Source organism: Colletotrichum acutatum (genome assembly GCF_030867785.1).
Source record: "Colletotrichum acutatum strain CBS 112980 chromosome Unknown BDZ83scaffold_106, whole genome shotgun sequence".
Taxonomy (NCBI): Eukaryota; Fungi; Ascomycota; class Sordariomycetes; order Glomerellales; family Glomerellaceae; genus Colletotrichum; species Colletotrichum acutatum.
Window position 1 is genome coordinate 85,179 of NW_026849100.1, and position 26,900 is coordinate 112,078.

At 57.8% G+C, this 26,900-nt stretch overlaps 8 protein-coding genes and 1 non-coding gene across 9 annotated transcripts; 1 reads left to right on the plus strand and 8 right to left on the minus strand.

The window, feature by feature from the left end:
• Positions 1–24: 24 nt before the first annotated feature.
• Positions 25–2,253, minus strand: BDZ83DRAFT_586497 (malic enzyme; the record flags this gene model as incomplete). Its single annotated transcript, XM_060505956.1, has 3 exons — positions 25–1,251; positions 1,297–1,727; positions 2,037–2,253. 3 exons carry the CDS (start codon positions 2,251–2,253, stop codon positions 25–27), a joined length of 1,875 nt encoding a protein of 624 aa, XP_060360982.1.
• Positions 2,254–6,691: 4,438 nt separating this feature from the next.
• On the minus strand, positions 6,692–7,347 carry BDZ83DRAFT_655243 (uncharacterized protein; the record flags this gene model as incomplete). Its single annotated transcript, XM_060510789.1, has 2 exons — positions 6,692–7,077; positions 7,176–7,347. 2 exons carry the CDS (start codon positions 7,345–7,347, stop codon positions 6,692–6,694), a joined length of 558 nt encoding a protein of 185 aa, XP_060360983.1.
• Positions 7,348–9,570: 2,223 nt separating this feature from the next.
• Positions 9,571–10,438, minus strand: BDZ83DRAFT_23866 (uncharacterized protein). Its single transcript, XM_060501859.1, has one exon. The coding sequence runs from the start codon at positions 10,329–10,331 to the stop codon at positions 9,732–9,734; it is 600 nt and encodes a 199-aa protein (XP_060360984.1). The 5' UTR covers positions 10,332–10,438; the 3' UTR covers positions 9,571–9,731.
• Positions 10,439–11,165: 727 nt separating this feature from the next.
• BDZ83DRAFT_586527 (uncharacterized protein) lies at positions 11,166–12,887 on the minus strand (the record flags this gene model as incomplete). Its single annotated transcript, XM_060505961.1, has 1 exon — positions 11,166–12,887. The coding sequence occupies one exon, from the start codon at positions 12,885–12,887 to the stop codon at positions 11,166–11,168; it is 1,722 nt and encodes a 573-aa protein (XP_060360985.1).
• A 590-nt stretch (positions 12,888–13,477) lies between these two features.
• BDZ83DRAFT_24376 (uncharacterized protein) lies at positions 13,478–14,657 on the minus strand. Its single transcript, XM_060501888.1, has one exon. It carries the CDS (start codon positions 14,460–14,462, stop codon positions 13,848–13,850), a length of 615 nt encoding a protein of 204 aa, XP_060360986.1. The 5' UTR covers positions 14,463–14,657; the 3' UTR covers positions 13,478–13,847.
• Positions 14,658–14,858: 201 nt separating this feature from the next.
• BDZ83DRAFT_534864 (uncharacterized protein) lies at positions 14,859–15,959 on the minus strand (the record flags this gene model as incomplete). Its single annotated transcript, XM_060503343.1, has 1 exon — positions 14,859–15,959. A coding segment is annotated over one exon (1,101 nt), but the record flags the coding sequence as incomplete, so codon positions are not given.
• A 2,890-nt stretch (positions 15,960–18,849) lies between these two features.
• BDZ83DRAFT_t240 lies at positions 18,850–18,942 on the minus strand. The gene has a single exon. It is a non-coding gene; the product is annotated as a tRNA-Ala (tRNA).
• Positions 18,943–20,834: 1,892 nt separating this feature from the next.
• Positions 20,835–22,978, plus strand: BDZ83DRAFT_23876 (D-isomer specific 2-hydroxyacid dehydrogenase). Its single transcript, XM_060501860.1, has 4 exons — positions 20,835–21,054; positions 21,247–21,294; positions 21,650–21,804; positions 21,853–22,978. Exons 1-4 carry the CDS (start codon positions 21,052–21,054, stop codon positions 22,742–22,744), a joined length of 1,098 nt encoding a protein of 365 aa, XP_060360988.1. The 5' UTR covers positions 20,835–21,051; the 3' UTR covers positions 22,745–22,978.
• A 739-nt stretch (positions 22,979–23,717) lies between these two features.
• Positions 23,718–25,658, minus strand: BDZ83DRAFT_755688 (amino acid permease; the record flags this gene model as incomplete). Its single annotated transcript, XM_060514647.1, has 2 exons — positions 23,718–24,578; positions 24,624–25,658. The coding sequence occupies 2 exons, from the start codon at positions 25,656–25,658 to the stop codon at positions 23,718–23,720; spliced, it is 1,896 nt and encodes a 631-aa protein (XP_060360989.1).
• Positions 25,659–26,900: the final 1,242 nt, after the last annotated feature.

Genomic DNA, 26,900 nt, shown 5'->3' on the forward strand with positions numbered 1-26,900 from the left:
GCGGCGTCACAATTTTTGGGGGGTTTAGATTCGGCTCTTCTCGGAGAAGCTGACGGGGTCGTAGACGCGCTCCTTGATCCAGGCGTCCAGGGCAACGTCACCCCACTCCTCCCACTCGACCCACTGGGACTCAGGAAGCTTGGAGACGCCGGCTCTGCGGGCAGACTTCATGACCTCGCGGGCGACAATGACGCTGGCGTCACGTACACGCTCGATGCGGGGGTAGATGAGACCCTTGTGGATCTCGTCAACGTTGAGGGACGCGGCGAGAGCGGCAGCCGAGGTGTAGACCATGTCGTCGGTGACCTTGGAGGCCTTGGCGAGGATGGCACCGAGACCGAGACCGGGGAAGACGTAGACGTTGTTGCCCTGGTTGGGGTGGTAGGTGATAGCCTGGCCGTCGGGGCTCTTCATGGTGAAGGGGGAGAAGGGGGAGCCGGAGGCGAAGATGACGGTGCCGTCGGTCCACTGGACGGCCTGCTCGAAAGTGCACTCGGCCTTGGTGAGGGGGTTGCTGAGGGGGAAGAGGACGGGGCGGCGGCCAAGACCGCCAGAGTCGACAGAGGCCTTGAGGGCGCGGACGACGGACTCGGTGAAGACACCAAAGGTGGCGGTGAGACCGACCAGAGCGGTAGGCTTAACGTACTCAATCACCTCCTCGAGGGTGCGGAACTGGTGGCCGTTGTTGTCGGTGCGGGCAAAGTACTTCTTGTGCTCGGCGAGCTTGTCACCGCGGTCCTTGGTGACGAGACCCTTAGTGTCGACCAGCCAGAACTTGTCCCTGGCGACCTGCTCGCTGAGACCACGCTTGGTGTAGTACTCGACGAGCTGCTTGGCGACACCGACACCGGCGGAACCGGCGCCCATGAAGACCAGGCGCTGCTCCTCGAGAGGGACGCCAGAGAGCTCGACGGCGTTGATGTAGCCAGCGAGAACGACGGCACCAGTTCCCTGGATATCGTCGTTGAAGCAGCGGTACTTCTCGCGGTAGCGGTCGAGGTAGTTGAAGGCCTTTTCGGACTCAAAGTCTTCGAACTGGACAGTCATCTCGGGGTAGACCTCGGTGACGGCCTCCATGAACTCGTCCATGAACGCCTGCTGCTCGGCGACGGACACACGCTTGGAGCGGATGCCCAGATAGAAGGGGTCCTTGAGGTTGGTCTCGTTGTTGGTGCCGGTGTCGAGGACAATGGGCAGGGTGTTTTCGGGGTGGATACCGGCGGCACCAGTGTACAGAGCGAGCTTGCCAATCTGGGGTTGTTAGTGTTGTCAGACATAGTTGGACGGGAGACCTACAGAGATACCAACACCGTTGACACCGAGGTCACCAAGACCCAGAATGCGGGAACCGTCGGTAACGACGCAGATCTGGGGGTTGGGGTAGGGCCAGTTGCGGAGCATGGTGCGGATGGACTTTCGCTGCTTGATCGAAATGTACAGAGCCTCGGGGCGGGTGTAGAGGGTAGAGTATTGCAGGCAGACATCGCCAATGGTGGGGGTGTAGACCAAGGGCATGAGCTCGCGGACGTTGTCGATGAGCAGGCGGTAGAAGAGGTCAAAGTTTTGGGCCTTGAGCGAGGACAGGTAGAGGTACTTGTCGACGTCGGTCTGACGGGTGTTGATCATCTTCATGGCCCGCTGGCATTGCGTCTGGAGGCTCTCCATGGTGTGAGGGATGAGGCCGGTGAGGTTTCTGGTGACGCGCTCTTCGGGCGTGAAGGAGAGACCTGATTCGACCATGGCGGTTAGTTTGGAGGACGAGTGGATGGGAGCACGAGGCAGAGGACTGAGCAGGCGAGGCAGTGGTGAGGGAAGACGACAAGCGCGCCCAGTGAGTGAAGAAGCCATGGGAGGGGATGGAGCGAGGAATTGGGGGATGTTGTGGGAGGAAAAAAGAGGGAGGCTATATAGAAGGGTGCAAACTGAAGGGATACGCCATGTTGGGGGAAGCCGGTGCGTGCAGGTGCAGTAAGGTTCAGTGCGGACGCACGAAGGACGGTGTAAGTGGGGGGAGACGGTAGCTGCCATCAACTCACCTTTGTTCCAGAGGGGCTCGCGCAGGATCTGGAAAGCGGTGGCCTGGGTCTTGGGCACGTATTCCGTGTTGCGGTATTGCTGAACCTCGCCAAAGGTGTTCTGGGAGTAGCCACGGTGCTGGTCGAGGGAGGCCATTCTCATCTTGTCTTCAATGACGGAGATGTCGACGGAAGACATGGGGTTGAAGTCTGTCATTCTGCGACTGGACATGGACATGCGCTTGTTAGATATAGAGGAGCGAGAGGAGCGGGCAGAGGCGACGGACGATGGCGAAGGCGAGGAGGACCGGGGCGTAGAGATGTCTGAGGAGCTGGCTGAACTGAAGGGATACGACGCCATTGACATTACCGGCGCATGTGTCGGTGGGAGAGATGCGGAGAAGAAAGAGGAGGCAGGAGTGGGCGACGGAACGAGGCAATTAGTAGTTGTTGGAGCTCCGAGGCGAAGCAGACGAGCGTGATGGGTAGTGGTGCGTGTGGTGCGTGTGGTGTAATGGGACCGGCCGGAACGTGATATTAGTCGTTGATGAGGAGGATGCAGCAAGAGACCAGCTTTCGGAGAAGGCGCAGGAAGGCAATTTAGAGTATGGTGAGAGCGTGGAGTCGCAAGAGTCGCATTGGATGGACCAACAGAGGGGAAGGGCGTTGTGTTCCCTGCAACTGGATCGCGGACGAGGAAAAGTCGGTTTAAAACCTTGTGAACTGGTCCGGTCCTCGATGGAGGCTTGCCCGGCCAGGTACAGCGACTTAGACCCATGGCCACGGAGGATCTGAGAATGATAGGGAGAAGGGGGTTTCAAGGCAGTTTCACAAAGGAGGGATGGCAGCAAGGCCAGGCGCCGGCAGAGGCGTCGAGGTACCGGGTACTTGCCTGGACGACGGGCGAGCGAAGCCTGGAGACGGGGGACGGGAGACGGGCGGACGAGGAACGAGAATTGGGAAAGCGATGGAGGGATGGGACGGCGCAGAAGATGGGATGGCGGGACAAGGGAGTGTGCTCTGTGACTGTGCGTTGTGGCGTGCGGACTGCGTAGCAAGTCGAGCGTGGGCTGGAGCTCCAAGCTTTGATTCGAATCCAACTGTATGATGTGCTTCCAAGGTTTCCGCCCAGGCGTATCCGTACAGAGACGACAGAGTAGGGAGACTGGCACCCGAATCGGGGTCGATTGTGCAGAGGGTTCGCTGCAGGTCGTGGCAGGGTGTGCGGCGTGGAGCCGGGAGACCAGGGTGGTTGAATAACGGGGGCGACGAGGGTCCGTCGACGACCGGGGTGGTTAAGGGTTGAGACGGGGGTGTTGGTGTGTGGAGGGTGGGAGAAGACGGAAGCCAGACCCGATCCTAGGAATTGGCAATTTCTTTTTTTCTTCCTTTCTTGTTGATGGTCGTTTTTTTCCGACTTTGTGCCCAATTCTGGCTGAATTCGCAGAGTTGGAGAAGGCCGATGAAAATTTTCAAGTTGGGGTAACTGGGTACCTCGTCAGGTTCTCCGTACGGAGTATACAGGAAGCTCTAGGCGACACAAGGACGGGGGCGTGTAGAAAGGCCAGTGGTCGGGGGCCGAGAGGGGCGTCGGTGAGGCGACGGGAGGGCGGCAAGGTGAAGACGTGGTGACGCCGGGACGGTGTATCCGGAGACGAAGTACGAGGTCCAAGACTCAGGAGGTGGTTCGCGAATCCCACTACTGCGTAGCAAACGGGTAATTAGTCTAGAGAACAACACAATGGTGCTTGTGGACGGCCCGTTTCCGTCAGCTCACAATGGCGTAGACGGTGGTGATGCTATCTTGGGCTTTGCATTTGGATGCCGCGATGCCAGATGGAGCAGGCATGGAAGCTGACGAAGGACTGGGAAAGGGGGCCTGCCTACCTGGGAAACGAGCTGCAGTGGAGATGGTCTGCTGTCCGTCACTCGAAATAGTGCACACGGCGGATAAGGTGAGCTGACGGAATGCGGAAGATTTAGCTTCGCTTCGTCGACGTGGGAGGGTGTTCGTGGGCGTGAGCGTGGGAGGCGTGGGATGTCAGCCCAAGCAAGTTGCCAGCGGCGCAGCGGCAGTCTGTCCGGCGGCGAGTGGAGTCGGGCTATCCGTGTTGATGTGCGTGGAGTGGTGTTTCTTTCCGAGCGATGCAGATTGATTCAGTTCGGTCTCGTAAAGATCACTTGGGGTGATGTTTCCCCTTGATGGCCGTCGATGAACGAAGCTTCAGAAGAAAGAAGCAATTGGAAGGCTACCAAAGGTAAAACAGGGCAAGTGCGTGGCTTCAGGTCCTTCCTACTATTTCTACACTTGATTCACGGAAGGCAGCTCCGACTACGGGATCGGTCCTGCCATGTTAATTGACGATGCAGAGTCATAGGACAACCACCCAGGCAGCTTTTGAAAATGGCGCGCTGAATCTCACCAAATCAAAGAATGGAACATGCGCAGAAAAAAGGACATTTCGCGGAGTCATCGTCGCTGCCAATCGGCCCTGCCCCCCGACCATGATTGTTTACGGCTTTCTCGTGCTTGGGTCACTCCACATTCTTGCCTCTGTTTGGTTTACCACGGTTTTTTATTTTATTTTCTGTTCTTCCCCTGACCTAGCGGCCATCGTCCCTCCCCTTGCGCCCTGGTCGCCATTGACTCTTCCGCCCCAGTGAGACACGGCAGCACAACTCTCGAGAGAGAGTCAACACAACACCCAAAGGATCCAAAGCCTCAGACGCCCGTAGCAAACGCCCACGGCCTCTTGTGCAGACGTCTTACGTACAGTCATCATCCACGGCACCTAGACGCACCCAAGCTTCACCTAGCTGCGGCTAAGCTGTACCGCCTGCTGTACCCCAAAGGACCTCTTTTTGTTGGGATGTCTGATCCCTCCCGCCTCTCCAGAATCCTCCAACCGGTGAGAAGAGAGAGGTGCGACGTCGGCACAAACAACAGAAATCCCCGACAAATACGGCACAATGTGTCAACCGTCGGCACTTTCAACCCCCAAAAAGTCGTCAGCCATGCAGCCCAATGTACGTTATCGTCGCACTCGAGCCCTCGACCCTGTCAAGCCTTGCTGCACTTGCACCTGCATCCCATTCCCGCCTGCGGCCTGCCCCCTCACACCCAAAGACGTCGACCCTTGAGCCAACTCCACCGGAAGAACAGGAGAACATCCACTTGGGCTTCTCTCGCGAGGTGGAACCGTCCAAGTTGGATCCCATGGAACGTCCTCCTTCTCCATCACCGGCCGGACATCTCGCCGACGCTAGCTGTACCTAGCAAGCAACCGTCCGGGCCTCCTCTAACCTACAATCTCGAATCCGCCCTCCGATGGTCCCCGGGACCGCCACGGCCTCTGTCCGTACTGCGTACAAAGTACGAATACACTGCTCTCCGTGCGCACGCGACAGTCCAGCCTGACCAATGCCTCGCACGTCGCATTCCCCATCCGTCTGGCTGACGTGCTCACCAGGTAAGGGACAAACGAAGCTTTGCAGAAAGACGCCCCCCGACCCGTGAACGCCAACAATTTCTTCGTTCCATGTTTCCATCTTGTCCGTCGCACTATTGCTTGGTGAAAAGCAAAACCCAGGGGCTCGACCGGCCAACGCAATGTCCAAAGTCTAACAAATCAACAACTACTATTGAAACGAGGGAACCAAAAGCGACGGGGGATATCTCCAATCGTCAGCCAATGGCGGCCGTCACATTTGTTGGCCAGCCTCCTCTTCCGGCTAGTCTCTGTCACAGCGTCCCGAACCGTTGTCCTCCAGTCTGTGAGCATAGGGAGTGTGTGTTGCACTCACTGGTGTCTCCGGGCCTTCCAGGCTTCCACAAGCTCTACACTAGGGACTTGGCCGGGTCGGCCGTCGGAATCCAAACCCATGCAGTCTTTAATGCGACGCTGTGGTGCCTGCAGGTACTTTTCGCCCCTTGGCAAATTCCGGGTCCCCTTCTGGAATATGACTGAAGACCCAGGCCTGAATAGACGACGCTCGCGAATTCCGTTTCCCAATGGATACGAAATGACGGAGGGCAGTCGGCGGGATATCGGGTTAAAGATTCATCAGGCGATATCCCGCCCTATCAAATGCTCGAGCACGTCAGAATCAAGCCTCCCGCGGGAGGTCCTGCGATATCCCGCGGTCTGAACTCGTGTTCAACGCCCGATACGGCGCCGTTTGCTGCCCATCATCTTCCCACCATCCCGTGAGCGAGGTGGACCGGAGCCCCCAAATCTCCAACTCATCAAGATAAGCAAAGCGAACAACACAATGACAACGATACCGTCGACTGCATACCGGGCATGACTCTCCCTGAGTCCTTACAAGCCTCAGACACGACGAGCTCCCGACTTTGCCCGATCCCTCCACAGGGGTTCCGCTTAGCGGCAAGCCACAACAAGGCGAACCCACACCGCACGCTGACGGCAGACCCCACCGGTACCGAATGCCAGGCCTGGCTCCAAAACTTTTCACCCCCTGGTCGTGGGCGTGGCTCCCTCCCGACTTCACCAGTTTCCCGCTCCTCGCTGAGACTCGAGACTGAGAGTTCGACTGAGTCCCCCCCCCCTCTCCTGGCCGTTCATCACACTCGATGAGGATCTCCTGCGGATTGAAACAAGGACTTCCACGCGTCCAGTCTAGTCTCTCCTCTCGACGCTCGTCCCCCACCCGTCTCAAACACGACTCTGCTTGCAAATCACAGTTTCGGCCGTTTTGAAGCACGCACAACAAGTCATGCCCGAGGGTTGCTCCCACCGTCCACTGGGCCAGGCAGGGTCTGTTGTTGATGGTACTTGAGATCGAAACTTCAGACGAAACCACGTTAAATGGACGTCAGGTTGCAATGCCTGCCGCTGGCCGACCAAGTTCACGGTACTTGCGATTGCGCATGGCGTTCGTCTCGGCGCCATGTCAGCTTCGGTTTCTGCATCGCGAGCTAGGCGATGGCCGGGGCGTCCTGGGGTCCGTCCGATGATGTCGTTGAGGTTGGTGATTTCAAAGTTTGAAGTCGGGACTTTTTCGTCCTCCACGCACTTTGACTTTGGCGACTTCGTGAACTCTACACAACACCGAATTTGGACCGCCGTTCATCGTCAGCAGCAGCATCTCTCGATCCCCCGAGACACCGTAGTAGTGTACGGAGTTGCAACAGCTTACCTTGATTCCCCGGACTTCCCACACGTGCTGAGACAACCTTCTTCACCCGCGATCCTGCTCTCGCCTTGGCAACCTTGGCGTCTGGACAAACGCCGCCAAGCTTCTTGTCAACAACGATCAGACGCGTCAACCTTAACCCAACACTTTGGCTCTGGCTCACCGCTTGGACCATGGCCGTTCACCGGGCACCTGACCAGGCACCTGACGTCGTCTGCAATATATCTTACCTAACATTACCTAATGGCAATCTTGCTCTGCATATCTCGAGAGCCTAACCGTCACGGTTGAACCGTCAACACGCTGCTGACAAAATCGACATGTTTCATCCTCTCTTTTTCGATGCATGTCTTTCGTGGAGTTGGACTTGCGGAGTCGATGCGGGTAAACGCCGGCCAGCCGCCAGCGGACGATTGCCGTCTTGCGCGAATGTCAGCCATCCCGCACCTCCAGAACCTGGCCCAGCGTCGCTAGCCCGCTCCACTGGCGGCTCTTTCGAGCTAGAGGCTAGAGCTTTCAAACCTCCCCGGCCCCGCATGGAGCTAAAGACGGGGGCGTCGCACCCCGCACGATGCAACTTTGGGGCTGTCACGCTTCCGACAAGCTCCGTAGGTCTCCGTATTTCGGAACCGGTTCCTCTGACGCGCCAACCAGTTTTTTTTTTTTGCGCTGGATACTCGTCGACGGTCGACGTCTCCATGGCCATGGAGCCCATGGATGACGGATATGCTACCCCGGCCTCCATCTCTCGGGCACCAACGAGGTGCCGCCAGATGCAAGATCATCTAGAGATTGCCGCCCCTGATTGGGCCTCCTTCTGCAGCAAGCTCTCTCTGGGGAAAGGCTTTCGGACATTGCCCGAGTCCGCCATGGGATTGTCATACTGACGCTTAGAGTTTTGTGCGTCCATAGCCTCATCCAGATCCCCCACACCAACCCTCACCACGACAATCACGCCCCACGGCGGAGGAAAGACTCGGAGGGCGCGTGTCGGGGTCTCCGACTCCTCCCGAGGGGCAGAAGCTAGTCCGTATAGCTTCCAGCACCCAAGGGACGCAAGGAGGAATTCATGCTTCGCGTCGTACATCGTGGCCTATGAGGGCAGCAAAACCCACAAACCCGTAATTGGGAAATTCACACCGGTCAACTCATAATGGTAAGTAGCTCGAATCGACGATCGTGCAAATTTTCCGGCGCGGGAGTCATGCTGGCGAAGCGACATCGGCCATGGAACAGACCAATGGACTTACACAGTTCCTGCTTCACCCAGTTTCTTTCCATGCTCGCCTAATTTCTCCAATTCGACGGCCGTCACATGGGCATGCGGGCGACAAGATGTCTCCTGGGCGTTGGAGTATATGGTCCACGTTGCGAGGGATGTTGCTGGCCGTCTGTTGCTGTGAGCCGTGGGCAACGTCAACCACATGCAAAATGCACCGCCATCGCTTTGGATGACACGTGAGAGCGATGGTGTTTTGTCAAGAATCTGCAATGCAACATCACGTCCCGGAGAGCTCTCTTGTGATAGACCAACGCCTTCGCGGCCGCCGGCTGCTGGTTCGTGGATGGCCTTGGGAGCTTGACAATGACTTGATCGCGGTCGATGGATTGCATCTTCCAATGCTACCGCATGTCAACCTTTCGTTGAACGCGCGATAGGCCCTCGCAGTCGACCAGTCGACACCATGAAGATGGCGTCGGCTTGAGGCATGTGACTGTCCATTTCGAGGGCATCATCACTATGCCGTTCCAAGCCTCGATGCCTCGGATGGGTTCAATTCCCCGACGTTGCGGTAGGTTGTGCTTCATGGCCATCAGCCGACGGAGGCTCCCTAGCTGATCATTGTGAAGCCGAGGTACCGTCGTCTTGCATGGCGATTTTTCTGCGTGCTACACGACGCCAGGCCGTGATTCTCATCCCCGGGCCGTGGCGACAGAACGCCGTTGAGCAGCGTGTCGTTGCATCCTCGCCGAAATCCGGGGATTATCGACGCTCGAACGGGAATAAGAGTCGGTGCCGGGAGACCTCCACTTATGTGGGCTCGCATCCGCCGTCGGGGTCTGGAGGTCCGGATCCGGGTCCGTTCTCGATGCCGAGTGCGGTGACATTGCCGTTTGTCCTGTGTTGCCGCGTCTCGGTCGAGATGAATGGTTCCATGGCTGATTCAAAAGATTCTTGTGAACTTTGTGAGGTTTTCAGCGGCTTCTCGGGGATGGCCTGCTCAGTCGCTAGATGAGACCGCGAGCCAGGTGCCATCCAAACTCTTCTGTCTTCGTATGGGAGAGCTGGAGGAGACAGGAGTCAACGGGATGGACTGCGCCTCTGTCCGATCCGCCCACGCGCAGCCTCTATATAAGTTGACGGAGGAGTCGTCCAAGCCTTCTTGAGACAACAACGCGGCGGGCAATAAACTTTGCCAGAGGCGAGTAGTTGAAAAGGATTGTCGTCTACCCCTTTGGGAAGACGATGACCGTGGCCCCGACCCTCTTGGAGTGTCCCCAGCGATTAGACGGACATCACCTCGTCTATACCCCCTTCAGCGGCAATGACAGATCAGTTCACACGGCAGCGGATGACTTGGTCCCGTGGACGGGTTGAGATCGTACTCTCTGAAAGCGCATTCCCATGTAGCCGTTGGATTCGGTGTTCAGCTGCTCAGTCAGGACGCCAAATGTCATGTTGGTTTCCCCTGAAGTTGGTAGACCTCGCGCTGCGTTGGAAGACGACACTCGAGAGGTTCGTGTCGATGGGTTAACCCCCCGTTGATGATCTGTAACTTCATCGTCGAAGCGTCCAACGTTTGACGTGCCAATGTGATCTAGTACGACTCTTCGTGTGCTGGTGTGTAAGTCTGGTCCGTCACAAGGAGAGGCCATGGACCCGGGTTCAATGGAAACCATTCTTGCCCTTTCCGTTGGTATTCTCTGGCCTGAAGAGCATTGTCTTATTTTATTTTTTACCCTCGATGGGGTTGAAGCCCAGCTGTGATAGCTACCTTGGCTCAAGGTCTGTAAACTCTGGAGGATCCAAACACCATTAGTTAACAAAACTGCGTTGCCTTCTTTTCTGAGATGGATTGGGGGAGAAGGGGAAGTGCCCGAGAGATTTACATACGTCACCTCGACAAAGGGGCTTGCGGCGTAGGGCTTCTCCATCATTATCGACTTGAACAAAGTGATGGGAGCAGTCAGTCATTCCACACAACGCGCTGACAGACTAGGAAGACTCAAGGGCACTGGGTTTTCTCGAAGCATCCACATCGTCTGGAGAAGAAAGAGGCATCCGTGATCGGCAATCCCACGACGCCAGAAAACAAATCTGTACATGATGAGGCACTCTGGCCGTCGTTATTCATGGATTAGAAGTCTACTCTAAGTCTGTTGATTCTTTTTTATATACAATTGAATTCGGCGTTCAACAATGCCTCTCTGTCCCGGCATCACCAGGGTGGCAGAGTGCTTCTCCCCAGGTTCACATTCACTTTCCGATGGGGGGGAATGTTTAGGCGCAGGGGTCTGAGATCTCCCGGACGAACCATCTCCAGGGTTCCGGCTCCTGATTTGTGCCTTTGGGCCCTCTTTGGATTTTGTGCATCGTCTCGGTGGACCCTTCGCGTCCTTCCCGCGCTCCATAGTGCGGCTGAGGATCGGGCGGTCCTTTCCGACGTCCTCCAGGCTTCGTGAGCTTCATCCGAGGTCCAAATTCAGGATCTATGCTTTTCCGTCGGTGACGTTGCACATGGAACTCTCTCTCGAGCTCGATGACTTTTCGGCCAGGTGTAATGGCCAGGTGTAGATGAATAGCGCCGGCAGATGTGTTTGGCGATTCTCCATAGGATAACTGCGGGGTGAGGCAAAGGCAGGGCGGGCCTTTCGTTACTCGGGTATCATTGTGTTCGTCCACGTCGGCCGCTCCCCCTAGAGGCCCTCTCGGTGTTGGTTTGGTTGGGTGGCTGCGGACAATGCTTCATCGCCGCCTCCTACTGTCAGCCGTCACCTTGGCGGAAATGACTGCATCTCGTACGACTGCCACCCCGAGGCCTCTGTGGCATCTGGCCGACGACCTCTACCGCTCTGCCCCGCAACCGGCCTCATCAGGTCATGCAGGTTACCCAGCACTTTGTCCTCCCGCTCCGGCTGATACTTCTCGGCCCCTGGCGGAAAGCCGCCGAGCATCTTGTCTTCGTGGCCTTCGCCAAAGGTATCGGGGCCGTGCTGGTGCGAGCCGAGCTCCGCGGTGGGCACCCCAAGCATCTTGGCCTCGTGGCTCTGCGTAAAGGTATCCGGGCCGTGCTGGAACGCGCTCAGCTCTGCCGAGGGTGCCGTTATCGTCGCTGTCGTCGTCGCCGTCGGCTGTGACAGGTCGAAATTGGGCCCGTGGTGGAATTCACCGAGTTCGTGCTGTCGCCGGGGCACGTCTCGCACGGCAACTTCGAGCTCGTGTGCGCTAGGGACCGGGTCCGGGTCGTTTAGATTTGTTGTAGAGTTGGCTTGTGAAGATGCCGCAGTTGATGCAAAGCCAAAGCGTGATGTTGATTCAAAGGAAGGGTTCGACGCAGCCGGCGCGAACTCGTTGTGAATAGCGGGATGGTCGAACTGGTGACGGGGCACGGCAGCAGGCACGGCCAGTGCGCTTGCTGACACGGTTTGTGGGTAGTGCCAGGAGGATAGGTTAGGCTCAGACGACGGCGACGACGTGTGCATGGGGATCGGGTAGGTCATGGTATTGGGAGACCCCCTATCGAGGGGCACGGGATAGCTCATCGTCGCCGGTGACCCTTGATTGTATGACGGGTAGCTCCCTGTTCCCGGATGCGCCCCGTACGGCGCCGCGTACCCTCCGACGGCCGGAGACCCCGCGATTGATGATGACCCTCTCTCGAGACTCCCACCGTGCTTTGGCTCGACTTCGCTATATTGCGCAGTTTTCGGTTGCTTGCGCCGCCACCAGAAGAACGCAATGGCCCCGATCAAGCCGACAACACCGATGGCGACGCCGACGCCGATTCCTGCTCCGGCCCCTGGTGATATCCCCGTCGTTGTTGGTATCGTCGCAGCTGTGCTGGTTGCTGTCGAGGCAGCCGTCTGTGATGCGGCCGTGGCTGTGGCCCCTGATGTGGTTGTTGTGGATTTAGTAGTCGTCGAAGTCGTCGTTGAGGAGAGCGTGGCCGAGTTCGTGCTGACCGCCACGTTCCCTGAATAGATTGTCGAGTATGCTCCGTCGTTGACGGCACTGACACTCGTCATGACCCAGTGTTGCGCCGGCTGTGTGTCTGTCGCGCTCGCCGAGCCCTCGACGTTGCTGTTCATGAATAGATTCGATTTCGGATGCACGTCGAGCACGTAGGCGGTTCCGTTGGCCACGTTGATAAACTTGTATTCCCCCGTCTTTCCGTCCCATACCGAAACCTCCCAAATCTGAGACTCGTCCACTGACGACTCCTGCAGACAGGCCACGGTGTTTCCGGTCGCCGGTTCCTTCGCATCGTAGCAGACTCCCAGCTGCTGCTTGACTCCCGCCTGGTCGAGGCGCATGAGGTAGCGGCCTTTGACGTCGCCAAACGGTTGGAATTGCCATGCCGCGGTGCCGTCGGTCACGGGATGCACTCGGAGGCCGACATCTCGAAGCTGGAGATTGAGAGCGAATGGTCCGGTGCTGTTGTCGACGCGCGTTTCCGATAGGCGATACCACGCATTGGAGTCCAGTTCCGCCATAGTGGAAGCGATCGCGCGACGAAGGTTGTTCCTCTCGTCGCCAGAGGATAATCGTCGTCGTCGTCGTCGAAACAAGGCCGAAAGAAGGGGGGTGTGGGTGAGCACGGCGGGCAGATGACGCCGGGTACCGCTGCAAGCAGCAAAAGAGGACGGGGAATGTTTTTGTTCAATCGACAGTCTGCGAGCGCATGGTTGCCCTGGGCCTGGGAGAAATGACATCGCAGGGGTGCGAGTGGTCGCAGCGGGCCTGGATGCCGCACACCGTGGGGACGTTCTGCGCGGAAAAGGACAATAACTGCTCAGAAGGATCGCCAAGAGCAATCTATGTACCGGGCGATGCAACGTCTGGACCCGCAGTCCAGCGCGTGGCGATGGGCTAAGCTGAAAGTGCAATTATAGAAAGCCGCCAAAGAACAAGGATGACTGCACAAATCCAGGGGCTTTGGGGGGAGGCTGTTCCATCTCTCGCTGCCCATTTGGCGACGCAAGACATTGCTAAGGTCTGACAACTGCTCGCTATCGATTGCAGAGACGCAGACTCGCTCGCGATTGAAGACGTTGCTGTTGGGAGTGATGGTTATTCGTCCGTCGTTTGGCGCGGTGCAGCAGGGCTGACTTTTGGCGCTTATTTCGGGCACCAGCGCGAAGTGCTCTTGGGAAAGTAGACCCAAGACTCCAGCCGCAAGCCACTTGGCGGGACGCACCCATGGCACCCGTCCACTCAGGTGGCGGCATTCTGGAACAAGTCTCGCAACGGGTTGGCGATGGGACGATGTAGGCGCAGGGGCTGGACACCTCGAAGGAAGCGCAGGCTGGTTGATCGCCCTGGCAGTGGAGAGCGGGAGAGGGAAGACGCCATGTCAAGCGTCGAGCTACCCGCACGATTGCACGATTGCGCCCCGGCAAACCGGTCTCTTGTCCCAAAAATTAGGTTGAACGGGGTGGCGGGTAAGGCGAAATTCATCCTCCTGTCATTTTAGCCGCACAAAATCTCCTAACCGGCTGCCTGTTGGTCGACCCCTGGCATCGACTGTCGAGGGGCTCATGTCTTCTACTTAAGTCAATGGGTTTGCCATGAGACCGGGAATTGTTGGTGGCGAGTAGCATGGCAGTGCTCTGCGTCGGACACACAATGCTGCGCAGCGCATCTGATTGAGGTGTTCTGATGTGGTGGAACGGGAGCCGGTCAGCTGACAGTCGCAGGATTCGGAGGGTCTGCCGCAGACGGCGATCTGCGGTCCGTGAACAGGTATCGCGACAAGGCGGCAAGGCGGCATGCTTTGGCATCGAATGTCGTCTTGATAGACCACGCTGCGACACATCGCGAGGTCCTCGCCCGACGTCTCGCCGAGATTGAGTTGACACATTGGCTGAAGCTGCTGGCTTCCTTGGAGCCTTGTCCGCGGGCCAGCACCTCTCGAGTGGTTGTGATTGACAATGAGATAGCCGTTGGAGAGTCGTCAATCGGCGGTGCCGAAGATGGATGTGTTCTTGACAGGTCTCTGCGTGGTTGAGGATCGCAAGTTCATCCTCGTCAGGATATCGCGGCTGACACGGGGATGGCAGCATCACCATGGGAGTTCCAGGCTGCGTCGAGAGGTCCTGAGAAGATGTTCGGAATGGCTTCCGCGGGACCTGCGATGTCAAAGTGATGTTGGGTGACGTTGATGATGCGTGAAGAAAGCCCGAGATGCTGTTGGGACTGTTTGCCTCTGGACAGTGCGTGCAGCAAGCGTCATCCGATCGCTCCTTCCTCACGTCCTCCACACTCCACCCGACCTTCCGCCAGAGACCCACGACGGCCCGGCCCGGGACAATTCAACTTCCTCCGAGAGACATTGTTCGGATGGATCCGGCGACAGTGGGGTCATTCAACATTTCCACCTTCCAGCTGCTATGGATCAACAGATGCAGAGCACAACGTTCTTTGGATTGATTACTTCATACGAATACATCTGCAACAGCTTAGATCGGCGCCTCGTCCGAAACCCACCACCCACCACACTGCCCATTACTCGCGACGAAAACCGCCCCATCAGCAACATTGGCGGTAGACCGCAGCTCGCCCGGCGCTCTACACTGTCCCCCATGGCCCCCGGGGTTACCTCCGTGCCCGTGACCTTCGCCCCCGGTCCTGAACGTGTAGCAGATGCCCGAAAACATGTGATACAGGCTCCCGCCGCAATCCGCCTCCCCCTGGCACGCAATACAGCAGTTCTCCGCCGTCTCGGCGATGCGCTGCTCCCGCACGACGTGCCAGCTGTGGATCGCCTCGACAAAGTACGTCTGCGGCGCGCCGTGGCCCGAGACCAGATTGTTCGCCTGGCAGGCCTGGTAGACGGTCTGCGTGGGGTTTGCCATCTCGTCGGTGATGGTGGACGTGACCGTCGTCGTTGTCGTTGCCGTCGTTGCGTTTTGTACTGGTGCTATTGTGGTGGTGGTGGCGTTGGGCGCCGGGAGGGTGATTGTTGTGGTTGCTGCGTAGGATGCCGTGATGGTTGACGTGCTGGTCGTGAAGACGCGGATGACCATCTCGCAGACGACGGCTTGTGGGAAGAGGGGCGGGTCGGCTTTGGCGAGGCCGGCCTTGTCGACGCCCAGGACGAGGCTGTCGTCGTTGGCTCTGTAGCCCGAGTCTTGGACTTGGGGTCTGCCGCTCGCTGGTCGCCTGTGGTTCAGGGCGGAAGCGAGGGGCGTGAAGCGAGGCCCGGCTGTGATGGTTGTCGCGGTGCCGAAGGAGGTGACGTGCGTGGTCGTGGTGACGGTCGATGTTGAAGTGATGGGACCCGTCACTGACCCTCCGCCACCGCCACCGCCGCCGCCTCCGGAGACGGTTGGCGTCACGGTGATGGTGCTGGTGGAAGGGATAAAGTAGCTGTACGCGGTGACGGGGAACGTGTACGAGTACAGCCGGGAGAAAGTCGGGACGCTGCCCCGGTAGTCCCGGTCAAAGTCCGTGTAGCACCCATGCTCGCCGGTGACCGTCCGAGGCGGGCTGTCCGAGACGTTGCGGAAGACCAGGTGGTCTCTGGCTCGGCAGAGCTGTGCCAGCAGAGCTACGGCTGCGGCGATGGGAGCCTTGCTGGACACCATGGTGGGATTAGTGTAAGTGTGAGTGTTGATGGAGCGAGCGGGTGATGGATGTTGTTTGCTTCTTCGTCTTGTCATCTTGCGAGAATGATGCACTTATAGATGTAGTTGACTGAGCGGGTCCTGACTAGAGTACCTTGATGCCGCCCTCAAAGTGCATGACAGCATCAAGACGCCACGACTGGCTGAAGAAGCCGTCTGCAGCTCATCGGGCACATCGATCGTGCCTCCGTCATCTGGCTCTTGGTGCAGAAGTCGCAGAATGCAAGGCATCGGTCATCATGCCAGGCTTTCAGAGTTCACGAGGGCTGCCGGATGCACGCGTGGGCGTCTCGGGTGGCGCAGACTGAGTTGCGGCACCTCGAGACAGGACCCTGATGGAAGCTATGACTCTGCTTTCAGATGCGGCTTCGAGCAGAAGGTGACGGCATATGGCTCTGCAAAGCATCATGGACGTCATCGAGCAGATCACTTATCTCTGGCTCAGCTGGCGCCGCATCCTGAAATCAGGCAAGGGAGCTGGGTCTGGAAGTCGGAGGTAGACCTCCCTACGGTTGACAGGCACGGCACATAAGGACCGGAGATGATCGCGATGAACTTGAGCATCACGTCTTAAGCTGCTCCAGGCAATGGCGACATCAGTTCATCCGAACCAGGAAGAGGGCCCACCTCAGCTCCCGGTGTTAGTGAATCACCGTGTGCATATTCACCCGGTACACACGACAGAAGCCTATATAACCCCCCTCAAACCCAATTCCGTCACCAACGGCAGCAGGCGCCTCACAGGCTTGTGAGGTCAGGTCAAACTGCCGTTTGGCGGGATGGTTACGGGCGAGCTTGTTCAACTGGCTTAGCCTACACTAGGGTCACAGGTTCGAATCCCAGCTTGAGCACCAGAGATGTAGCCCCCATTCGCTACCGGGGGGGCGAACTCTTTTGTTTTTGGTCACGTGTGATGAATGAGGAATCCCTAAAGCTGAACTGGCGTCTTTTCTGCTGGTAGCCGTACAACTATGGGATTCTGAAGTCCTTCTGGTTATCGGCCGCATCTTGGGACCATCTGCCGAGGTCGTCTTGTCATTGTGGCAGAGACGATGATAGTAGCCCCCTGTATACGTCTGGCGCTCACGAGGTTTCTCCTCTTCAGTGGATCTGTCGACCCAGGAGAACTTTGCGGCCTGTACATCATTTCGTCCCCCAAAATGGCTGTAGACTAGCTACCCCTATTTACCACAATTGCCAAGCAGAGAATGACTTCTGGAAAGCCAAACGAGACGCATTCGAGACAGATCGAAGCATCCCAATAAGATGGGTAGCTAACAGAAACAAAAGACCGTCCCCTGGATCATCGCAACATCGAAATAGCGTGGGCTCCTCCTCATTCTTGCACGACGTTCAAGAGCACAGCAGGCCCCTTGTTCCCTCCGAGGGAGACAAGCATCCACAGGAACTACGGTAACTTTCAGACGTCTAGATACTGACATTCTTTCGCAAACATTGCTTTACATCTGAACAGTTTCCGAAGCGATCACAGCCGTGCACCCTCTCCTCTCTAGGAGCACACTCGGAGTCAGCCCCACGAGACCATCGATTCTAACAGCACGGCGGAATTGAAACACTGATACAGGAAGACGACGTGGTTTCACGCTACAGAATCACGTCCCCTATTACTTTCACGCAAGATCTACGCCACTAAGAAGCCCCAGATGGGAAACAACATCCACCGAAGCAGACAGAGGAAACGGACGCGCTAAGGCTTGTTATGGGTACGGCAAGGACGTTCAACGTGTCAGACGAGAGAGAACTCTAGGGCATCACCACCTACCAAATCGACCGAGATACTAAGTCAGAAGTCCTCGCGGCTCGCCCTGGAGGATAATCTGCCCAGATCAAGCGCCTCGTCGAGTTGAAACCGATACCTAAACTCAGTGCCGAAGGATTAAGTGCTGATTCACGATTGCTCTCCGTCAAGTCTCCCAGTTCAGCTGGATAGGTGCCGACCCATGCCCCGTCCATCGCCCAGAATCGGTCCGAGAATAAAGCGTCTCAAGCCGGCGTTGGTCCCGTAAATACGCCCACCACTTTGCCAGTCAACTGTTCGGCTGCCTATCGTTTGCGCAAAGGGCTCAATGGCCGCTTGACCACGATCTATCCACAAAGACTGGCCCAGAAAGAATAAGTCACCCTTGACTGGCGCGTCCACACATAGCCCGAGCTGCAAGACAGAGACCGGCGAGATCTCCTTTCAGAACTGGAACTCTAGAGCGAAAAAGAAGTAGGTGGACCTCGAACTTCCATCTCCTGTCCAAAGACGCCAAGCATCTTCGCTGGTTTAGTCGGCCATCCTTGAATCTTGCAACACCTGCTGGGACCAGTCCAAACGAGAAATACAATATGACCAGACAACCCCATAAACCTTGGATGGGGATGACTCGCAGAAAATGACTATCCCGACTACGCCAGTTTTAACATCAGAAGCGCAAACCCTCAGCGTGCAGAGACGGCGGCACGCAGCGTCAACAAAGAGGCTAGTCGGTCAGTCAATGTCAATAGAGTTAGACTTGGCTGTGCACGAGCGGCGACAGGCAAGGATCGGCCTTGGACTCGATCATAATGGGGGATGTTCAAGGCGGTTTCCAAGTCTGATTCAATTGAGTTTGGCTTTAAGTGCTGATGGGAGAGGAGGCAGAGCTTTTGGCATAAAGTTAGTCGTGCCGAACTTCAGATGGCCCAGGTTTGGGGTTGACTTTCCTGCGCCCTGGCTGGCATCTTCAACACAAAACTCTTCTTCTGGTCTTGTTTTCCAACGAAACGGCGACTGATGATGCAAAACAGTAAAAGGCAATGCGTGGAAGCCCTCACAGTGCAAAAATGGACACTGTGGGAATTGAACCCACGACCTTTCACAAAGGCGCGTTCCTGACGGATGTGCGAAGCGAAAATCATACCCCTAGACCAAGCGCCCGTTGATGAAATCTTTGTATCAGAATTGGACTTATCAAGGCTAACTCAGTGCCCCGCCGACTGCGTCAACCAGCCGCTTCCCGATAGTGGACCGGAGTGAGCTCCCTGACGGGGCCGGACAACAAGGCAAGGGAAGAAGAGGGTCGCGCGGGGCCACGATGCGGCATCGATGACGGAATCCCTGGCCGGAAACCGCGGCACGCTGCGATCCGGTATTCCGTCACGATTGTGTCCAACTTGTCGACGTGTGCCGTCGTCTCTGTGGACGATTCTCGGATTCCCACAGCTGACGATAGAAGACTCCACGATGGGGCTCACGATGTTTGTTTCGTGTGCACAGCGAAACGCCGAGAAATGGTCGCCAGGCTGGGCAAGGCCAGCTCGGAGGTAAGCTCAAAGACGAGCGGCTCGCCGTAGTGTACCGTATCCGCCTCCCAATGCCGCAATCGATACCGAGAGGTGCACTCATCAATGGGCGACAATCAGCTGGGCGCCGGGACGGATGCCGATGCGCTTGCTTTGCCTTCCATGCCTTGCACTGCTTACGTTGCTGGGTCAGCTAGGCCCCTCAAGGTTGCGGAACCAAGCAAAGCAAGCAGGCGGGAATGTCGTGCGATGGTTTTGACGCCGAAGTTCAACCACCCCTCACGCAGTGCGCACGCAAGGAACCCCGACAGAACGCCGAACCACCTCCGGAGGGGTCTCTCGAAAGCTTGACGACAAATCTCCGTTCCAACCCAGCGGCGCATAAGGGATTGGTTCGTGCATGCTGTAGATGGCTAGCCAGTTTGTGCCCGCCAGCCCAGAAGCGCCCATGCCATTGTTTCTCCGCAGCGTCTACTGTCTACGTCCACGAATCTGCTGCGGTCCGTCTGATACCAGGCCCGGTCGTGTGTAACCGAAACAGATGATCGACTGTCCAGCGCGGATGACGATTGGAGAGCGTCGTAGAAATGATTAGGTGATGAGAACACATAGTACACACAACCCAAGCCGCATTCGCTTTGGATGATGGAACGGCGCACGTATGATGGCGGTCTTGGAAGGTGGTTTGTTACCCCTCATTCAGGACCGTGATGCTTGATAGGATGCGCGCTGTTGCTGATTGTCGCGACTGCACGCTCCGCATTGCATGGGGTTCTTGATCAACGGGAATTGGCTGGCCGCCAAAGACGAGATGGATGGTAGCTCCTGGTCTAGCTGCACAGTAAGAGTGCTGTCTGCGGCCTTGGGGTTGAAGATTTGCCGGGGTCGGGTTGGACGCGGCGTTTCATCGTGCCATGGGCGGTGCTGCCAACTGAAGCGGGCGAGGGAAGCTCTCGTTCGGGTGGAGGGCAGACGAACCACGCGGCCAATGATGGGACGTCTGGAGCTTTCCCCATCCGCTATAGAGCAGGTGCTACGGATACATTTCCTGACATTGACATTGAGACTAATTTGGAGATGCCGAGCCAGAGGTAGCTTTCAGAGCTCCCCGAGTCTACCTTCTGCGCACCTTTGTCGCCCAGCCTCGCTGCCGTCTCGAACCTTGCCGATACCTGTCCGATATCTGACTGGCTCCAAGGAGATACTCTGGAAAGGAGGGGCATGGTATCTCGGGAAGGTGGAGGAAGTGGGAGATGTGAGGCAAATGGCCGCGGGAAAGAGGCACGAAAAGAGGAGATGGAGGCAGCCATCACATTCGATGTATCGATTCAATCGAACCAGCCCAGACCCAGGACCCAGCACAGCCAGACAACGGCAGACTCGCGGGAGCCGGATTCTCTTGCCTCTTTCTGACGTCCATGTACTCCATTCGCTGTGGTTTTGTTTCCCCGCCCTGACCCTAGCTGCGAGTCTGAAGTCCCGGTCAGCCGGCCATGTATCAATGTATTGTATCGATGCATCGACGCTCTTACAAGACATAAATACAACCTCCCCTGGCCGGTTTTCCGTCGACCTGCCTTTCCACTCCATCACACACAACAAACATCTTCATCTACCTCTTCTACAGATCTCCGAACTTCCGGATTTCCCATCTAGATTCACTTCTATATAACGACCTCCCTCCCTCCGAGCTTCGGTCTCTCAAATAACAACACCTCCAAATCAAACCCTTAAATCAGTCACAATGGTATTGCTCTCTCGTCACATCCGCTCCGCTGCCCCTCTGGCCTCTCGGGGACTTTCCACGTCCTCAAAGGCATCTTTCCTCGCTGCTCGACCCGCATTCAGCCGGGCCTCCCCAGCCTCCTCGACTATCCCTCGCAAATTGCCTGGCCAACTCAATTCGATCCGCACACTAACAACTACTCGCCAAAACCAGGTCAAGGTCCTTGCAGTTCTCTACGACGGCGGTCAGCACGCCAAAGACGTGAGTTCTTTCTGTCTACTGTCTACTCCCCACTGCCTGTGTTATTGCCGCCTCCTCCGGGCACCCACCCGCCAGGAACGTCACCATGATAGCTTCCCGGCGGAGCTTTGCCCCGCCGTTTGGCTGAGCTTAGTGCGGGGATGACGGGAAGGTGCGGGGCTCGGAGGTCGATCGCAGATACATCGGCATCCTCTCGACCCCTCCCGTCATCCACCCTCCATCCTCACCCCCTCCCCCAACTTCTTGGCGATGTGCAGCTCCGAAACTCCCAATGCGGGGTGCATGGCATCAATCCCTGAAGACATGGCATCCGTCCCTGCAAGACAACGATCGCTGACTTGACGAACCTTCACAGGTCCCCGGCCTCTTGGGAACCACCGAGAACGAGCTCGGCATCCGCAAATGGCTCGAGGATCAGGGCCACACTCTGGTCACCACCTCGGACAAGGAGGGCGAGAACTCAAAGTTTGACCAGGAGCTCGTCGACGCCGAGATCATCATCACCACTCCGTAAGTGCATCGAGTCACGCACCCCGGGTCCCAAACTAACAACGGCAGCTTCCACCCCGGCTACCTCACCGCCGAGCGCCTCGCAAAGGCAAAGAACCTCAAGCTCGCCGTCACCGCCGGCATCGGCTCCGACCACGTCGACCTCAACGCCGCCAACAAGACCAACGGCGGCGTCACCGTCGCCGAGGTCACCGGCTCCAACGTCGTCTCCGTCGCCGAGCACGTCGTCATGACCATCCTCGTCCTCATCCGCAACTTCGTCCCCGCCCACGAGCAGATCGAGCGCGGCGACTGGGACGTCGCCGCCGTCGCCAAGCAGGAGTACGACCTCGAGGGCAAGACCGTCGGCACCGTCGCCATCGGCCGCATCGGCGAGCGCGTCCTCCGCCGCCTCAAGGCCTTTGACTGCAAGGAGCTCCTCTACTACGACTACCAGCCCCTGTCCGCCGAGAAGGAGGCCGAGATCGGCTGCCGCCGCGTCGAGAACCTCGAGGAGATGCTCGCCCAGTGCGACGTCGTCACCATCAACGCGCCCCTGCACGAGAAGACCCGCGGCCTCTTCAACAAGGACCTCATCTCCAAGATGAAGAAGGGCTCCTACCTCATCAACACCGCCCGCGGCGCCATCGTCGTCAAGGAGGACGTCGCCGACGCCCTCAAGTCCGGTCACCTCGCCGGCTACGGCGGCGACGTCTGGTTCCCCCAGCCCGCCCCCGGCGACCACCCCCTCCGCACGGCCAAGAACCCCTTCGGCGGCGGCAACGCCATGGTGCCCCACATGTCCGGCACCTCGCTCGATGCTCAGAAGCGCTACGCCGACGGCACAAAGGCCATCATCGACAGCTACCTGAGCGGTCGCGAGGACTACAAGCCCGAGGATCTTATTGTGCACAAGGGCGACTACGCTACCAAGGCGTACGGCCAGCGCGAGAAGAAGTGAGCGAGTTCTCGGATGTCGATTGGAGTGGAAATCATACCCCAATGAAACGGTTGTGTGTGAGGAAATTTAGCGTTTGTTTTTAGTAGTTTTTTGGCATCAGCATTTACATTTTGGGCTTCATGTAGTTTTTTTTTGAAGTCTAGGTTAGCCGTACATAGGAATATAACCTGATGCGATGCATACATTGTCTCCAATGGCATTGATTGAGTTGAGTGATTTGCCTGGAAGGCTTCAGGCGCTCGGGGACTGTCTGTAGCAGAGTCTGGCCATGCCCTGGGTTGCAATCCAAGACCCGTTCGGAGTGGTCGTCAGGCGAAGAGAGGAGAGAGGGTGGTTCGCGGTGTGTTTCCCTACAGCCCTCAGCATGCTAACTCTGCCAAAGTTCGTAGCTCAACTCTGCCCTTTGTTTCCTAGTGCCATGCTTGTTCGGTACCAATCACTCTTCACCTAATCCATCAGCTGGGCAGCACGTCTTCTTCTCGCGGCGACTCGGGAGAGGGCGAAGAGGTGCCCAAGACCACTTTGACACTTTGGCACATTCGTAAGCTGTCGTTAAGTCACACGCAAACTTGATTCTCGTCAGGGTTGCTTGTACATTTGTTTCTATTCATAAGGCGCGAGCATGATTTGCTCCATTACGCTGCTTGTCTGCTCGATTGAACGCTACCAATCCTCCACGCTCTAGAAATACTCTTTTTTTGATGCCAGAAGCCTTGGCCGCCGTGACTCTAGCAGCGCAATCCGACGCCAAAACGTCTCTTTCTTTTTCAGAATCCAAAAACTCCTCGGGTCGGGAATCCTGACCAATCCCCAGCGCGCCGCCATTCACCGTACGGCGGCGATATGCAAAATTGATAAAAATGACCTCTCAGACAGGTATCCAGAAGCAGCAGGGGCGCGAATCTCCCAAGCCACGACTCCTCTCTCTCTCTTTCTCAACCTCGCAAACCCTCACCCTCCATGTTCGGGCGCATCATGACCTCTTCCAAAACTGCCACCACGCCCTCTCCTCCCCCTCTTCATAACTACGATGCCTCACCTCCCTCTTGACAACCTGCTGATCCCGCCCGCGGATCCGCCAAAAGTACACCGGCACGCCCGCCACCACGAACAGCACCACCGTCACCGTCTGCAGCGGCTGCGCAAACACGGCGCGGCTCAACAGAAACAGCGAAACGCAGCAGAAAATAATGGGTGTCGTGATCCACGTCCGGTACGGCCTGTCGAGCTGCGGCTCGCGCACGCGCAGAATAATGAGGCCCAGCACCGTGATAAAGTAGAAGGTGTACCCCGCGACGCCGTAAAACGTCAGCAGGGTGCCGAATTCGCCGACAATGATGTAGGCCGCCGTCAGCAGGCCGTTGAGCACGAGGGCCCAGACGGGGGTGTAGAAGAGGCCCATGTCGTCGTCGCCGAGGGCGCGGATTAGGAGGTTTGCGAGACGGCCGCGGGAGGTGCGGGATGTGGTGACGGAGTGGCCGCCGCTGCTGTTGCCGCTGCGCGACAAGCCGATGCTGCCAAAGACAGACGGGATGTAGCCCTCTTTGCCGGCAACATAGACCAGCCGCGACGAGGTAAAGGTCGACGAGTTGAGGGCGCCGAAGCAGGAAGCCGAGACGACGAGAGCGAGGACGAGGGAGCCGACGGGGCCAAAGACTTTTGCGCCGAACTGGACGGCGATCGTGTTGGAGGCGTTTACGGCCGCGAGGGGGAGGACGAGAAAGTAGGCAATGTTGGCGAGGACGTAGGAGAGGATGACGAGGGGCATGGCGGTGTGGATGACGCGGGGGAGGTCGCGGCTCGGGTTGCGGAACTCGCCGACGACGTAGTTTGTCTGGATGGTCAGCGGCGCTCAGAATCTCGAGACGAAAAAACTTACATTGTCCCAGCCGTCGTAGGCCCAGAGTCCCGCGTACAGGGCGACAGCCCAGGCGGAGAGGTCGGTGGAGGTGCCCTCGAACCACTCGTGCGACTTCCACTCCATGTTGGCCTTGCCCGTGACGGTCTTGCCCGTGATGGCGACGACGATGCCAGTAACGGTGACGCCCAGTAACGCAATGAACTTGAGAAACATGAGCCAGTCGTTGACTTTTGTGCCGAGCTTTGTCGAGACGCAGTTGAGCAGGGTGACGGAGACGAGGGCGACCATGGCGACGGCCTTGTTGACCCAGGGGCTGAGGCTCTCAGCCTCGGCACCAATGGCCGCGCGCACGAGGTACTCGCCCATGATGATGGCGATGATGGCGGCGCTGCCCGGCTTCAGCACCAGCACGGCCACCCAGGTGAAGAGGAAGCCGGCCATCTCGCCCATGATCTTGGCGAGATAGACCTGCGCGCCGCCATTCAGAGGTATCGCACCGCCGAGCTCCGCGTAGCTCGCCGCGCCCGTCCAGGCCAGCACGCCGGCAATGACCCAGACGACGAGCGCGGCGCCGGGCGAACCGACTTTTGAGCTCACCTGGCTCGGGCTCGAAAAGATACCACTCCCTATGATGAGGCCCACAATCAGACTCAGGCCGTTGAGGTACGTGAGCGTCTTGTGCTTCTCCAAGCTGCCGCCGCCGAGGCCGCCGTTTTGTATCGCAGTCGAGGTGGGCGCGCCGATGGGTGCGTAGCCGCCGGCGCCGCCGGCGCCGGCTGTGGAGCTCAGGGGGAAGAGGTTCGCGGCGAAGTCGAAGCCCGAGGAGACGGAGTAGGAGCGGTCATGGCGGTTCGGTCTCCCTGAGGAGGCGGCGGCGGCCGGGTTCGCGGCGTCTAGGGGGTCTTCGGCGTCAAAGGAGAGCTTGCGGGAGGAGGAGATGGAGGGCCGTGAGGAGGGGAGGTCTGAGACGACAGAGTCGGCGCGGGAGGAGGAGGCGAGGGAGGCGAGCTCGAGGGAGTCGCGGTGGGATTGGACATTAGCGTAGGGCGGCATGGTGGTGTTTGATTCGGGGGACGGGGTATCGAGAAGGCGAGGGAGCACTCTCGACCTGGGTTTTGTTCGAGCGTTCGGGAGGTTTGGCCCTGGGGCTATCGCATGTTGCAGCGGCCAAGGTGGAAGTCCAATGGAGTGTAGGCGGTCGAGTGCCCTCGATTGTGGGTATTAGAGTAGCGGTGTCTTTTTCGAACTTCGTGACGTCGTTGGCATATACGTTTCGTTTAAAGGAGTCGTGACAAAGTTGCGCCGGGCCCGTCTCTGCGCTCTCTCTCCAGGGCTCTCTATACCCACTTCCCTACGCGCGGAAACCGAAACAGACTAATGATCCAGGGGGAAAGAAGCGGAGAGGAAAGTAAACATGCAGCTGGTATCCGTATGCTTGACTGTTGTTGATGTCCGAATAAGATTGGCCAACGGAACAAATGGGGGCTGGGTGAGTAGATGTGGTGCCCGGGGTCGTGTGGACGTCAGGTATCGGTAGGTGTGGTCACTGGCGACGGGAGTTGTGCGGATTAAGGTTGAGGCGGATGAACAAAGGAGGGAAGAAAGAAAGATTGAGTTGCGTCGAGAACAAGGTGGCATCCAGATGCAACAATAGCCCCTGGGAGTCTGGGTTGTGGACGGCAGAATCAAGGGTTCCAGTGACGAACCATCGAGTCAAGTCAAGCATCAGCCAAGTCACTTTCCCACTCTGCTCTACCTTACAGCCTGGGAAGTATCTTTTGATTCAAAGGGGGCAGTTTTGCTGCAATTTGGCTGGGCTTCCAGATTGTTGACTTCCACCGCCAGCAGAGCAGCACCACAGCACCACAGCACCACAGCAGCAGCTGTTTCGCACCCGCACGGGCCCACGAGCAAAAAGTACGCGGATCAACCCTTGATTGGCCCCCCATCGAGATCCGCGGCACGGGCAGAGCGAATCACATCTTGGCGCCTGCCACCGGTTTAAGAGTGTGGGGCGCAGAGACTTTGCGACAGGGGGCCCCCTTAGCAAGCAGCCGAAATTCTCTGAGCCGCTCCATGACGAACAAAAAGCCACCGAAGCCACTGACTGCAGTGCCAGGGGGAAGAAGCCGAAGGTATACTTACCGTGTAAGCACCTAAGGTACCTTAGTGGGGCAAATAGGCCTTGAAGAGCTGAAAGCCTCCGACAGACGGGGCACAAGGAAAAGGGAAGCTCGGATCCGCGTCGCCGTCCCACCTGCAATACGCGGGAGTCCATCACCACAATCACATCCG